The 15,336-nt window shown below is 38.8% G+C and overlaps 1 protein-coding gene across 2 annotated transcripts in view; it reads right to left on the reverse strand.

Moving 5' to 3' along the window:
- Positions 1–15,336, reverse strand: part of nSyb (neuronal Synaptobrevin) — a 70,505-nt gene that overhangs the window by 23,789 nt on the left and 31,380 nt on the right. For both annotated transcript variants that reach the window (XM_065226137.1, XM_065226136.1), the window contains 3 exons: positions 5,324–5,456; positions 5,057–5,215; positions 4,831–4,882 (listed from right to left, as the gene is read on the reverse strand). In XM_065226137.1, the coding sequence (XP_065082209.1) occupies positions 4,831–4,882; positions 5,057–5,215; positions 5,324–5,456 (344 nt within the window). The remainder of the gene's footprint in view (positions 1–4,830; positions 4,883–5,056; positions 5,216–5,323; positions 5,457–15,336) is intronic.

Consider the following 15,336-nt stretch of genomic DNA (forward strand, 5'->3'; position numbering starts at 1 on the left):
AAAATAATTTGCTTAGTATGTTTTAAAAAAAAGCAACGGATATCGAACTAACAATGCTTCAGAACGTGGCCATTGCCGTTATTGACCGTACAAACAGAGTGTCTACTACCTTGAAAAACCTGCAAATACCACGAAAACCGGTAAGCCACAATTAATTTTATTCTTCCTGGAAAAACCAGGAATTCTTTGGGAATTTTGAAATTCTCGTATAGTACGCCAAGGAAGTTTCTCAAGAATTTCAAAACATTTTAAAATATAACCAAATTTTTTGTCCTCGTACTTTTTCTCTTTGAACATACTAATTCTGGGGTGGATTTATCTTCAGTAACAACATAAATTCCGAGGGGGGCGACACATCTAAATCTCAATTCTAGATGCTCAAAAAATCTCACACTAGCGAATCAATCTTCGAAAAATCATCTTTCATTTCTCGCATCTACTTGCATCGTGCTTCATCTTTTTGCAGGAAATCTTAAAAATCGACATAAATCTTCCTTCTATCTACTCAGCGTGCGTGCAGCTAGCCACAGCAAAACACAATCTTTTCTGCATCGTAGATAGAGTCACCCCCTCGATAAATTCTCAAACTATACACATTTTAAACTAAGAAAAAATTTTGAATCCCAGGTTCTAATAAAATCAGACGTGGAGAACTTTTCTAGAATCTGGAACGAAATTAAATATTAAGACGTCGGACATTGAATGTTTTCCAAGAGCCCAGATTTAAAAACAAAATAAGGGCCTTGCAAAAGTTTCTCAGCTTATGGACTTTAATGAATGCAGTTGATGAGAATTTCCATGAAACTCGAGGGATAATTTCAAGGGAATTCAGAGGATAATTCCAAGGGAAGAAATGTTAGGAAATGAATCTGAAGATTTGAAACTTGAAATGAAGTCTGAGGATTCCTTTCAAGTTAGTTCTGTTGAATTCCAGATGAAACGTAAGGAGAATTCCAAGGTAGTTCTGAGTATAATGCCAAGTTTTGAGTATATAAAGGAAATTTCCTACAGAATTCTGAGGAGAATTCCAAGGTATTTCCTAAAATAATTCTAAGAGAGTTCTATCTAAGGGATTTGTAAGGAGAACTCCAAGGTACTTGTGAGTAGAATTCCAATAGAAGAAGGAGAATCCAAAGGGAATTTTGGAAAGAATTCAAGGAACATTTTGAGGATGATTCCAAAGGAAAATTTCTAACAACGTTTTGAGGTACATTTCAAGGAAAAACTTAGAAGAGTTTCAGTGCTATTCTTGTAATAATTTTAAAAACAATCAAATAAGAGTTCCTAGGTAATTCTGAGCAGCATTTCAAGGAATTTATGGGACTGCTTTTAGGGAATTCTGAGTGTAATTTAGAGGGAATTCCGAAGATAATTACATGGGAATTTTGGGAAATACTTAGTGAATCCTGAGAAGAGTTTATGTCAGGAGAATTCTTTGGGAATTTCCAGGTTATACAACGAACCTTATTAAAAATGTTCAAGGAACTGTAGAGTGAATTATAAAGAGCTTTCTGCGGATAATTTCTAGAGTATTATGGAGCTAATTTTAAGAGAATACCAGAGAGAGTTCCAATGTAAACTCGGAGAAAGTTTTGAGATGATTCTAAGGAAACTCTTGAGAAAATCTCAAAGAAATCCTGCGAAGAACTCCACGAGTATCAAGTTGATACAAACATAGAAATTTTTCCGATTTCTCATGCTTAGAAAAGTTCTCGTGATTCTGGATTTAAAAAAAAATCAAATCTTCAATATTAGGGGATTACATGCAGTCCTCAGATCAATATTCCGGACTTGGAAACATTTTCAACATTCTGGACCATGAGAAACTTTCATGTATCATCTTCTTATTATTCTTATTCTTCGCATTTCAAGTTTATTGCTTATCGCATATTAGCTTATTGCGTGCTCTCAACTTAGTGTTCTAAATGCACTTTCACAGTTATTAAATAGTTGAGTGCTTTCGATGTCAATACACGGCCATTGAGATCAACCCAAATTTGAGTTCAGTGCACACATAAATCGCAAAAAGAGCAGGAACTCAGCGATGAGTAAATTTGCCTCATGGGTTTCCAGATTTTTTCAAGAAAAAAATCCCGAATATGAGAAAAGTAAAGATTGGATTCTCTCAGTCTATTCGTCAATTTTCCTAATTTTCCCGCAGATGTTCGTGGCATGAGGCAAATTTACTCATTGCTGAGTAATGCACCTGCACCTTTTGCATTAATGAGTAAACTGAACTCAAATTTGGGTTGATCTCATTGGCCGTGTACCAATGTATACATTTTGTATATTCTATGCCAAGCACAATGGTACTCTCTATGCCCAGGGAAGTCGAGAAAATCAAAAGTTTCCCTCGACCGGACCGAGAATCGAACCCGCCGCCTCCGGCTTGGTTATACCGTGCTTTTACTGACTAGGCCCCAACAAGAAATCGTTTTTGGCTTTGAATTGAAAATGTAGAATATTATATTTCTGTGTTAATATCAGTATTTGGTATCAAAGAACTGAAGTTAAACAACGAAACACCCAAAATTCGCTTTTTTCACCATAAACAACATCAATCTCTTTAGGGTGCCCATTTACCTCCACCTCCCCTAAGCAAACGTTCGGCCATTTTGCATCATGGATTTTTTTTTTCAAGATGGCGTTTTTGACATTTTTAAATTAATTGTAGCACGAAAAGGTCGTGTCTTCTGATCAAAATGACGTCTGAGACAAAGTTGTTGAGAAATGTAAAATTTTCAAAGACGCCATTTTGGGAAAAAAGAATTACTAGATCCAAAATGGCCGAATTTTTGCAAAAATGTGAATGATTCTTATAATTCCCAGATAATTAGACGGAAAATTGCACAGTTCACACTTTTCAATTGTCAAGTTTGATGAGGAATACGCAGTACGATAAAATGTTATATCATTTCAACCATTAAACGGGACAAAATCGGTATTGTAATCTCCGGCAACTGATGGCTTAAACTTTTATTCGGGTCAATATAAAAAAAAAAGATTAGGAAAAATGCGTCAAATTAAACGAAAAGGTAATCAAACGAAAGAGTAACAATTGCAGAACTGATGTTTAATTACGGCAGAGATCAGAATAGTAGTAGATAGTATTCGCGATATAGATGATGTTCGTTATCGTATTTTAACATACGCAATAGATAGACAGAGAAATTTGGTTGAGTACACGACATTCAGTATGTATATTCCTTAGCCGAATATATGGAGCTGATGTCGTATGAGAGAGGAGAAATCAAAGGAACTGAAAATATAGGATAAACAGATCCGATCAAGAGAAATGTTGACGGTAAATGAAAGTGAAATGAAGAAAGGGCAAACGGGCTAGAATTCAATATTATGGAAAAGTGTCGAACCTGATATGGATCCCTAGCATATGTCATAAACAACTCTTCCACTGTTTCGCGTCTCCCATCCCAATTGGTACTATGTTTGGTATTGTTTTTTATTCGTTTCCTGATCTAGTGCTACATATAGGGGAGAGTGGACACACTTGATCCCCTGTTTTAATATTGGATATATCTCAGAGCTTTACGCACAGGCTCACAGGAAAATATGTTATGTAACTGATGAATTATTGGAGTGAAAAGTAAATTCTAAAAAGTACGTTTTTCTAAAAGATGTCAAACATCGCATTTTGATAATATCCATTCCTAAAAGTGCATATGCAGATTTATTTTTAACCACATCGATGTGTGACCATTCTGGGGCATAGGTCTCCCCATAAGGGTTCAAATTTCCCCTAACTGAGTTTTCAATTTCATATCAAACTGAACAAAAGATCAAATGAAACAGTACCAATTCAATGCTTATAATTGATTCTACTTATTCAAAGCTTTGAGCTGTGAAAATTTGATGTTAAGAATTTTCATGCTGGCTAAAACAAAGTCCCACGGAGCGAAAATATAAGTACTGCTCTCAAAAAAAATATACATTCAACAATCTGACACGCAACTGTCACCAATAACATTACTTTCCGTCTAACTAGACGAAACTTTGTGGCAACTTACCTGAAAAAAGTATATTCTGGCTTTCGATAAAACAGAGAGAGAGAGAGAGATCAAGTGTCCCCAGGGATCAAGTGTGTCCAGTTTCCCTTATAGTCTTTGAGTTCCCCTTCAATAAGTTTTGGTTCCGTTTCTGAGTCGAAACGTCGTCCGAAATTATAACAAACGGATTGCTTTGATAATAACTTCAGTCAAGTCGCCGTAACGTTGCGTAAGTTGGTGTGTGTGAGTAAAGATTAGTCATTCACTGATGGTGATAAGATGTAGTTATTGTGTTGGTTCGTTCGATCAACTCTTTCATTAGTGATGCTGCCTATATTCATTTATACTAGATGGTATGTGGGCAATTCGATTATTGTAATTAGCCGCCTACATGAAGTTTGCTGTTAAATGGAAAAGTACACGGAATATCTTGATTAGTACGTTAAGAAACCAAATGGGGGCACTGTTGACTGTTGTTTCTGTGGTGGTTTTTGTTATACTAATGTACTCTCTTTTGTTTGTGTTTAAGTTGAGTTGTGAACCTACGCTTACGGACGAGATCCATATTGTATGTTTCGTTTTTGCTCGGGGAAGGAAAACTGACATTTTCCTAGGAAGATATTTTTTTTTGTTTCTGTAAAAGGAGTGGTCGAGTATCGTTGGCGCAATTTGTCGTGAGATCCAAATTCTGACTGAATTGAACATTCGTTTAGGATTCGGGTTTGGTTTGTTTGTTGGTAGCTTGTGTAACAGTTTTGTGCTTATACAAATCAAACGGCAATTGAGTTAACACACTTAGGTAGTGAAATCCTGTCGAGTTACTTACCTACAATGATTGCAAGTATAACAAGGCCAATTACACCCATTATTATCATCATCTAAAAAAGAAAGTATTGTGGTTATTAATCGACTAATTTTAACGAGGGTGTAATGAAAGGTAGCATCATCAACGTGATAAGTTTGACCGCATTCTAAAAATGATACATTTTTGCATGCATCCCTACTTAACTTCTTATAACTGAACTGGACCCATTCAACTCGTTCCTACTTACTTTTAGGTTCTGCAGCCAGAATTTCCTCTTCAGTTTGCCGGCTTGCTGTTCGAACTGTGAGGCTCCCTGCTGCAGGGCGTCGGCTCGGTCGTCTAGTTCCGTCAGTTTCTGATCTCTCTCCAGCACCTTTTCGACATTCGTTTTCATGATATCCACAACCTGCGAGGTGGGTGGGTGGGTGGTGAGAAAAATGGAAAAGGTTAGTCAATTAAAAATTAAATATGATTCTCGTGGGGGAGGTGGCAGAAATTTGCCTTCGATACTTACCTCATCTACCTGTGCCTGTGTCTGTTGCAGTCGCTTCTGTGCAGCGATCTGCTGGGGAGTCCTTGGTCCGCCGACAATTCCATCTGCTCCAGGTTCTCCCGCTGCGCCCGGTGCGAGTCCGTCTGGAGCTGACCTGTGAGTATTCAAAAGAGGAAAGAGGAAGAAATATCGGAGAGGAAAATAATATAAACCCCAGAATTAGTAAGCTGTCCTGTGCCTGCATTTCATTGTTGGTTATAATTAACTTGAAACGATACAAACAGAGAAATTCCAAAAATAAACGCAACGGCGTGGAATCATAGCTATATCAACTAGAATTGATATGAATTCAACTCGAAATCAATAATCGGATAAGGTGGGAGCAGCAGAGCTGTGCTTTTGGTGTGGTGTCCACTCCGACGGGACACTGACTCTAACCTACACTCACTGTTGGTGATAAGAAGGGGGTTGAAGAAAAATAATATCAAGTTTTTTGGAGCACGCTTTCTCCTTCTACTTCTTCGGTTTTTGATTCAATCGATGCCTCTTTTTCGTTCTGCAGTCGGTCGAAGCTTGCTTTGTTCAATCGTTTGGTTCAAAATTATGCAAGTAGGCGTCGAAAGTATTGAATGACTGAACTTGCTGGTACTGGAAAGGGATGTGGAATGTGGGCGGATGAGATGAAGCAGCAGAAGCATCATCATCATCATCAGCAGCATCAAATCACCGCCCACGTATGCTAAATTTGGTTTCGTAGGACTTGTGAAAACATACGCCAACACAGTTTGCATCATGTAGGATGATGTAGTCGACGGTAATTTAAGTGCAGTGGAAAATTCCGTTTGAACAACTTTATTTCAACCATACCTGTGTATCAAGTCATCAGATAAAGCAGACACAGGAGAGGTGCATAACTTATGACTCCACTTAAGAAATGTACCAGTTATAGCCATGAAGTTTACAAGGAGTAGTGCAATAAACAGTACTATCACAGACAAACAGACACAACACTCGCAAGTTGTTCATCGAACAAGCATTTAACGGTAAATTTAAATGTATCGTAGTTGGTAGTACCGCCACCTCTCCCTTGCGTTTGACGTTCGCATACTACCGCCATCTGTTCAGCGTACTGCCCACCACAGTGTACTCAACAGATGGCGGTAATGTTTTAGCGACGATGTTTTACAGTGAGATATAATAAATTTGTTCTGTTTGTCTGTGGTACTCTTACGTATGAGCAAAGATGACCTAATCCAAAAAGATGCACAACTCTCACGATCCACGAATAGCGCCGCCGGGATGGAAAACTCTACTAGTACACTGTTAATATTGTGCCTGTAAAATGTCAAACTGAACTTCAAAATCATCTGACCGACCGGTTACACGTTGCCTCCCCCAAGCAAGTGGAACAACTTATTCACGAATAAAATCAGTCTCAAGATGGCCCAATGCAATTTCAGCACATCGCCTTCAATAGGCCTCGACGACGAGGAAGCGCTCAATGGTCGATAGGAACACTTCAGTTCCAAAGTTTCAAGTCTCCCAACAAACGATCATAATCTTCGAACCAGTGGGAATGACGCTCTTCAAATGCTGTTTTTGCACACCACTTAACATTCCACTAGCAATAGAAAATCATGGTAAGCCCAAGGCAATGAGTTCATCTGTCTTTTCATCGGTACCTGCAGGAACATTCTTTTGGTTTTGGTGATTCGTTGAACTCTTTCGGTCCTGGACTAAGTAGGCGAATTATAGTAGCTATCTGGGTACTGTGAAGTTGAACGATTTTATTTTGCAAACTAATGGAAAACGGCTTGAAAATTCGTCCAAGTTTAAAACTGATTTGCTCCTTCTCAGTTGATTCCCGCTAAAAGCTCTGAGCCAGGAGTGCTCGAGCCCCCATTACTCTATCAAAGTTTGTTTACCTACATGTTTCGCCAAAGTATGTTTTAATGCAATTGAAAACTCAGCTGAGTAAGAAAATCAGCTGAGTATACTTTCATAACTATTGGTTTTTGCCTTTGTGCTTATGAAAAAGTATGAATTATTTTTATGAGATTACAATGCATTTGTTGCTTCTGAATGTTTGGCTCCCGTTTAACAGTTCACACTGGCTCACAAGTTACAACAAGCACATTGAGTGAGTCCGCATCACCTAGGTGGAATGTGGAATGAAGCAAGTGAAGGCGGTTTCACTTATCAAAATCAAACCCGAAATATTCATCAATGAACAATGACGTTCCGTTGTTTGCAAAGCATTTTCTTCTTTCCAAATTTTCACGGCCTTGTACGATTTTGGTTAAAATCTATTACTTTTTTAGTCTTTTTCTCAACAGATGGCCGGAAATGTTGTTATCAAGATGTCCTCACGTGAAATATATGGGAGAATTTTTAAGTCAGTAATCTTTTTGCTTTATGTTATCTCCGGTATGAGACAGTACCACAGAGAACAGACGTTGAGGCTCGAACAATATTTCTGTAAAAACTTGTGTAAAGATTCCTATTCAACTTAAGCGCTACTAACGGCGACTTCCCCACTTAAAAACTCTCTTTGGCAACCTGAAGGCGTTGCATAAATTACACTAGACACTAAGTGCTGGTAGCGCCAAGTGGCTAATTTCAACAGAAAATTTATTGGTGGTAGCGCCAAATTGGTCGAAAGTGGAAAATTTATAGAGGAAACCAGGAAATGCTAGCGCCACGTAACGGCGATGTTCCCACTTATTTTACACAAGTTTATGACCGAAGTTGGACGTCTATTCTCTATGATAGTACCATAACTGGTGCACTGGCCATAACTTGAACATCTACTCTAACTGCAGAAATTCGGTTTTCACCGAGATTTTCACGATTACAACTACAAAAACAAGTAGTAAGTATTCATTTTTGAACAACAAATACTCATAAATGGGTAATATTTTTAATCATTTAATGGGTAGTCCCAGTATGCCTCGAAAATGCTTACTTTGTAGTCATTATTGGGTATTTTGCGGTTACCGTATAAAGTGATTCATCGCGGTGGACAAAAAAAAACAGAATTCAAACTGATCTTTGCATTAAGTCCTGAGTAACATTGATCGATTCTCTTCGTCGGCTTTCTCTTTCGTTAATAACTTATTCACAGAACCGTTTCTTGATGTGTTTGTCGTATTGGATGCTAGATAAAAGCTTCTTTTATCGATTTATGTGCTGAAAATACCTGGGAATGTCTTTACATGACCGTCGACGAAGAGAATCTGTCAAAGTTACTTAGGACCTAATGCAATGTTCAGCTTGAATTGTACTTATTTCGTACCGTTGGTTTCATAAGCTGTGAGATACCAATTCTTATGTAAAAAAATGAGAAATCGAATGCCGCTAGTTTTGCCTTGAGCAGACTACCAGAAGTGCCCTATTTGGCCCGTTTCTCCCCAATTTCAAGCAAAATTGGCTGTTGTTTGGCTTTATATGCATTTGCCGGTGATCTACAGCCGTACAATGCAGTGAATGTAGTAGAAAGCTTTGCTGGTCAATCAACTACAACTAGTCTCACGCTGTACAGACCAAGTAAATAGCCCATTTGGCACCATTTTCCCCATAAATCATGATTTAACTTCCGACATAAAGTACACCTATTCCTACACGGGAAAAAAAAAATGCGTTCCGAACCAGCAAAGACAACCAAAGTCATAGAATCGTGAACTCTGTTCTGAAAATCATGATCAAGTTCTGGTAAACGTGATTTATGTTCATGAGTTGTTCTTGATATCGTGAACCTGTTCTCGAAAACGGGATTGCATCATGTTTCCATGGACTGTAAAATGTCAACATTTAAATGATTTTCAATATTTTAAATGAAGTGAAGAAATTGAAGGAAAACAACGGAAGCTTTGGTGTAGGTTCCACCCACACCCCAAACTGGTATCAGGCAGCAGATAAAATGGCGAGAGCAAGAACACCAGATGCGTTCTCCTCGTTGGGTCCTTTTCTTCGAGGTTTACGGCCAGTTTGATGACTCGTCCCAGCCACTGGTATTGTGTCGGACCACCTTCTGATGATATGTCAAATGTCAAACATTGTACTCAAAATGATTTTAAAAAATTTCCCAGAAACACGTTGTTTTTCTAAGCGTCATTTAGGCTCTGAACCATTTGGCGATTTTTTTTTAACTTTTGGTTAAAATTTGATAGATGGAAAGTTATCGATTAACCTTGCTATCCGAGCAGGGTTATTTCTGACAGACAAGAAGTTAAATTTTGACGACCGTGGCTCAAAAACCGGTCGATCGACAGCACGGGGATTTTCGAACATAAGAAATAACTTTCGAAATGTCATTTTTAACCACGAGTTAAATTTAACTCAGCAAATGGTTCACAGCCTTAGTTCGCGTTTGGTTTTCAACGTTAGCAGTTGTGCACTGTGTGCGCATTTTTTCTTCCCTTTGCTTGCTGCTTGCTGGCGTTCTGCTCAGCGTTGCCAGATTGTTTTAAAGTTTATCGATATCAAAGTTTTTAAAAAATCGGTATTTATCGGTATTTACTATATTATTTTATTTTATATTTTAGCTGTTTTTGAAAGTGAAAATTTTAACGTTTGGACTATGATCGAAAAATGCTGAAAGAAAATTCCGGGGAATGTTTGAATTAGCTTCTGAAGGAACATCTAGATAAAGAAGAAAGAAGCTCTTGTAGAAGAAATTTGAGGAAAATTCTAAGAAAAGTTGGAGAAACATCCGGAAACTACCAAGACAAGAATTGAGGAGCTTCTAGTGAATATTAAAAGTAACCATCGAACAAAAAAAAAGATCGGATGTTACATCCAAAGGAAGAAAAGTTTCGGAAAATAGAAGTAAATTCCAGAAGTAGGCAGTTCTAGAGGAAACCAGAAGAAGCTCGGAAAAACCTTCCAATAAAAATCGAAAACCTATGGCTTATGGACACACTTCCAGAAGAAGACGGAAGAAACTTCCTGAAGACGCTGGCAGACACTTCCTAAGGTAGATTGCAAGAAACTTCTGGAGAAATTCGGAAGCCAGAGCGCCTATGGAACAGTCGAATGAAACAAGGACATAATTCCGGAAGAAAGAGATTTCTGGGGGATGTTCTAATGATCCAGCAAATTTTCCTGATATTCATAAAACATCCCTGAAGTTTTCGGAACATTTCTGAAATGCACATAGGAATATTCCATAATTCCACGGAATTCCTTAAAAGTTATTGTAATTTTCTTGAAGTTAATGGGGCTGTTTTAGATGAGGCTGTCTGAATATATATAATCATCTTTGAAGGTATCAGGACTTTCTTGAAGATTACGAAATTTCTTAAGTGCTTTCACAATTTTCTTGAATTTATTGTATCATTAGTAAAAATTTTAAAATTTTAGTTCTTGGCACTGCCATTAAAAAGCACGGAATTTCCCATAAAATGTTCTCACAATGTTCTAATGGTCATGTAACTTCCCTTACGTTTCCTAAATTTGTGGAACATTGCCTGAGTTTCTCGGAAATCCTTTAAAATATCAGCATTTCCTTGAAATTAATTGATCTGTTCTGACGTTCACGGAGCTTCCCTAAAGTTCTCTGAATTCTCTGAAACAAATGAAACTTTCCTGAAAACCATTAAATTTCCCTGAAGTTCTTTGAACTAGTGAAGTTTCCAAAATATTTCTGATGTTTTCATAAGTTCACTGGAGTTCGCTGGACTTTCCTGAAATTTTCGGGTTTTGGAATTTGAACAGAAGTTAATGAAACTATCTTTAATTTATCGGAGCTTACTCAAAAGTCTAGACTTGTCTGAATTTCAGAACTTCTTAAAAGTTCTTGCAACTAGTGCTGAATCCACAATAAAAATTAGGAAACATCCCTGAAGTTCAGGGGAAGTTGAAAAAAAAAACGGGCGGGAGAAGACGGAAGAACCATTCGAGCGATGACTGAAGAAGCTTCCAAGGGAAGTTGAAATAAGTTTTCGGGAGGAATCAAGAAATAAGTTATGGTGTAAGGTGGAAGAAAACTCCAGGCGAAAGTTGGCAGAAAATTCAGGAAGATAAAAATGAACAGAAACATTAGGAAGTTAAAAAATGTTTAAAAAGCATTTCGCGATTCTCTACGAATAACCGGAAAGTTTCTCGATTTCTGGGTAACCTAAAACGTTGAAGAAATGGAAACATTAGTCAAAAGAGAATCAAGCATATGACATTTTCAAAGATGATTTTTTTTATGAAAAATTTGAGTTATTCAAAAAGATACAAGTCTCTCAAAGTAATTTTCTCCAAAATTCGAGTACGGTTAGGCAATAATAATTTTGATCCTTTAAAAAACATCGGTATAAATCGGTACACAATTTAAAAAATCGGTATTCGGAGGAATCTTATCTGTATATCGGTATATAGTTCGGAAATCGGTATAAATACCGATAAATCGGTATATCTGGCAACGCTGGTTCCGCCTCCCGAACGAAAAGCGCTTGTCGAATGTTGTCGTAGTCGTGTTTGTGCATTGAGGTTAGAAATGCAATCGAAGTGTGCCGTGGCCGCTATTAAACGCGTTTGTTTTCGGTCGCTGGAGTTGTCGGTTCTGTGATTCCGGCGTTGTTTGCGAGCCGATTCGTTCGGTGAGGAGCTGGCGCTGCGTCTTACAACCTGTGTTCTGGCGAACTGATGCCGTTGTGTCGCGAGTGATTGGGAATGGAAAGTCTGGAAATTGGACGCACTCCTTTTTTTCTCTGCTGAATTCCCTCTAGTTGGTGCAGCTAGAGTGTATCATGGTTCATCGGGATTTACGCTGCTGTGTGAGGAACGAAAGGCGAGAGTGTTGTTTTTAACACCGGTTGAAGAAGTAGCAGCAGCGCAGCATATCTATGGGAGCTCTTCGAAATCATCGTGATGCCATAAATTCCTTTGCAACATATCGGGTGAGATCTTTCCTATTTTTATTTTAACTTTCATTCCATTATTATATTAAACATCATATGCTGGTGCTGGATACGGGACGGTTCACCCGATTGAAGCGAAATGGATGGAGAGAGTGGAAATGCCAACTCACTGTCTTTAACATTTCGTGAAAAGAGAGTGGGCTTTTCTTACCACTCATTGGAACATCCTCATATTGGATGGCTTTTTTTTTACCGGTTGTATGATCCTGTCGTTGGAAGGAGATGCTCATTTACCCCGTGGATGCATGTCAGCGATGTTGCCCACGGATTCACCCAAACCGTTTTTGGCCCTTCATACAATGACAGGTTGAGTACAATTAGAGGCTATTGAACTTGATCAAGTCGAACAGCGAGGATAGTCCACAGTCTACCGACAGTTGTCTTGCTACAGTGAGTGGTAGTTCCATATCATTATATCATCATCATGGCTGCTTCTTAGACGTCATTGAAAATAAAAGTAGTTTTGGCTTTGCTGCAGTTCCCCAAGTCACATACAATCGTGCTTTCCTCGGCTTTCTACTAAAGTCATCTCGCCTTTACTTGATTTATCCTTAACTAGAAATTCTCTCTAACTCGATGGAACTTCAGGCTACTCAAATATCTATGTTCAAGATCATGGATAAGCGGATTAGGAGTGGATTCCAAGCCGGAGATAACTCTGTAGCTTTGGGACGTTCTGTTGCAGAGCTTCTCGGGTCGGTTAATCCGGGGCACGTTCATCGCCCCGGAAGGATCGCGGTCGCGGGCTGGAGTTAGACTCGGAGTGGCAGGACCGAACACTGCAACGAGTCAAAGTCTACCGGAGGAGTGTTAAGTCTTTTCCGCTGAAGTCGCATCTTTTCTAGACGCAGCCGTCACTCCGGCAGATCAACCGATCCTCGTGTTAACTGGCTCACACAGCGTCATCCAACCACTGGAAGCCGAAGCCCCGAACCACCCCTGGATACAAGCCATTACACGGTACGCCCCACCTTCAACCGTCTTTACGTGGATCGCCGGACACTGCGGTGTTCCCGGAAACGAGGCTGCGGATAGACTTGCGGGATCTGGTGCATCAAGGAAACCGTACGCTCCTGGCTGGACAGCCAAAAGTACAAGGACCAGCGGATCATCTCAAGACTCCGGACCGGCCATGCGATGATTTCCGCAAGGTTTGTTCAATTTGTAGCATCCCCGCCTCGGTGGAACACGTGCTGTGTGTCTGCCCGGAGTTCCAGAAGCTACGCGAACAACATGGACTCCCGGAGAACGTCAGTAATCTGCTTGGTTACGGCCCCTCGATGTTGGCTACGCTGATCGCCTTTCTGAAGGACGCCCACTTGTATGATCAAATCTAGCCCCCCGTCGGTGGCTTCACTGATCGTGTTTTCCGCATCTTTCTATTTTTCTGCCGTCGGGGTTTCTCAACCGGACCGGGCACTGTCGCCTACGGTGGAGCTCTACCTTGTTCGCGCACCCAGTCCTCACCACAGCCCCGATGTAATCCTCACTTTACATCAAGTTTTAAAACTGTTGTCTGTCTCATTCGTTGGGTAATCAGAGCCAGTTATACGTCACGTTAATGTCAAATTGAAACGTATTTTTTAGGCATGATCTAGCCTGACCATCGGCTGTATAACGTGATGAACTAGCCTACGGCTAAAAAGAATGGTAATAAAGAACAAAAAAGGATATGCCGATAGTAAAAAAATAGTATTAATGACTTAATTTTTGGAGATTTTATAAGGAAAATATATTGCGGATTTCACACCTGATTAGACTCCTGCGCTAAAAATAAGTACACAGTAATATTTTCGCACTGGTCATAAAAGTTAAACATGGAGCTTCTTAATGCTTTCTAGAGCTTTAATTCAACAGTGTAGCTTGCTAGTAATGTTCTAACGCTGTTTCTGCTTTCTAATAAGTCGATTTTTAAATTTTCTGGCCTGTGCGAAAATATTACTGTGCAATTATTTTTTACACAGGAGTCTCATTTGATGTAAAATGCGCAATATTTTTAGGAAAAACAAATTGAGATCTCGTTCCATTTGGTGAATTTTCACTTAATCATGACAAATGGAAAATTTGTCAGCTATTGTACCAGATTTATTTCTGACAGACTAAGAATCCATTTTGACAAACACCTTCTCGAAAATAGGAAGAGTCAACAACAGATGGATTTTCGAACATTATAATTTATTTTCGAAGTGTCAAATTTAAGTGAAAATTCACCAAATGGAACACAGCCTAAATCGCTTCGAAAATAAACTAATATGTTCGAAAATTCCTCTGTTGTTATCGGCCGATTTTCGAGAATGTTTTTGTCAACATTAATCCTTATCTGTCAGAAAAAGTCTAGTTGAATAGCAGAGTTACATTAACATTTTTTATCTGTAAAAATTAAGTAAAAATTCGCCAAATGCAGCACAGCTTAAGTAAACAAAACCGTTGGGCGAATGTTTGCAAGCTCAAACATACAAAAGTTTCCATAATCCTGGAAATGATAAAAATTTATCGCAGACTGACAAACATTGTTGAGATTCTAGACCTTTGTTTCATTACCTCAGTAGGGTAGATAACTACTTCGGCCTAATCGCCCATTTTGGGCCTATCGAGAAGAAAACTTCAAATAAATCCATGATTTCAGAGTTAACAAGTCAATTATGCATTTGGTACGATACTTTAGTTAATAAGCTACCGAACGAAGTCAATGAGAACGCGTGATATGAATGTTTGCACCCATTATTCCCAAAAACAAAAGAAGCGCTCCGACCGAATCATGTTTTATCTTCATCCGATAGGCCGAAGTGAAGTCATTGGCGTTACAATGGTGTTTCAATGCGTTAGGCCGAGTTTAGAATCCGTAGGTCGAGTTTGGCGTCAAGAAGCAGTGTTAGACTTTTAACAATATCTCAACAATTTGTTTCTCTTTAGCAAATCTTACGGTACGTACGAAAAGGTTAATAAATTTGGAAGCCATCAGTAATAATAACATTCCGTTTGGTGCTAAACTACGCAAGATTAGGCTAGGCTAAGTGCGGGTTGTGCTTAATAGGCCGAAAATGGGGTAAATAGTTAACCCTATTGTAACGAAAAACGAAAAGATCTACTGTGTCATGATTTGTCAAAGCTAGGGTGAGATTGTTC

The sequence above is a fragment of the Ochlerotatus camptorhynchus genome, unplaced genomic scaffold (genome assembly GCF_037179485.1).
Source record: "Ochlerotatus camptorhynchus isolate MF236.1 unplaced genomic scaffold, CSIRO-AGI_Acam_v1.1 ptg000244l, whole genome shotgun sequence".
NCBI classification, from domain to species: domain Eukaryota; kingdom Metazoa; phylum Arthropoda; class Insecta; order Diptera; family Culicidae; genus Ochlerotatus; species Ochlerotatus camptorhynchus.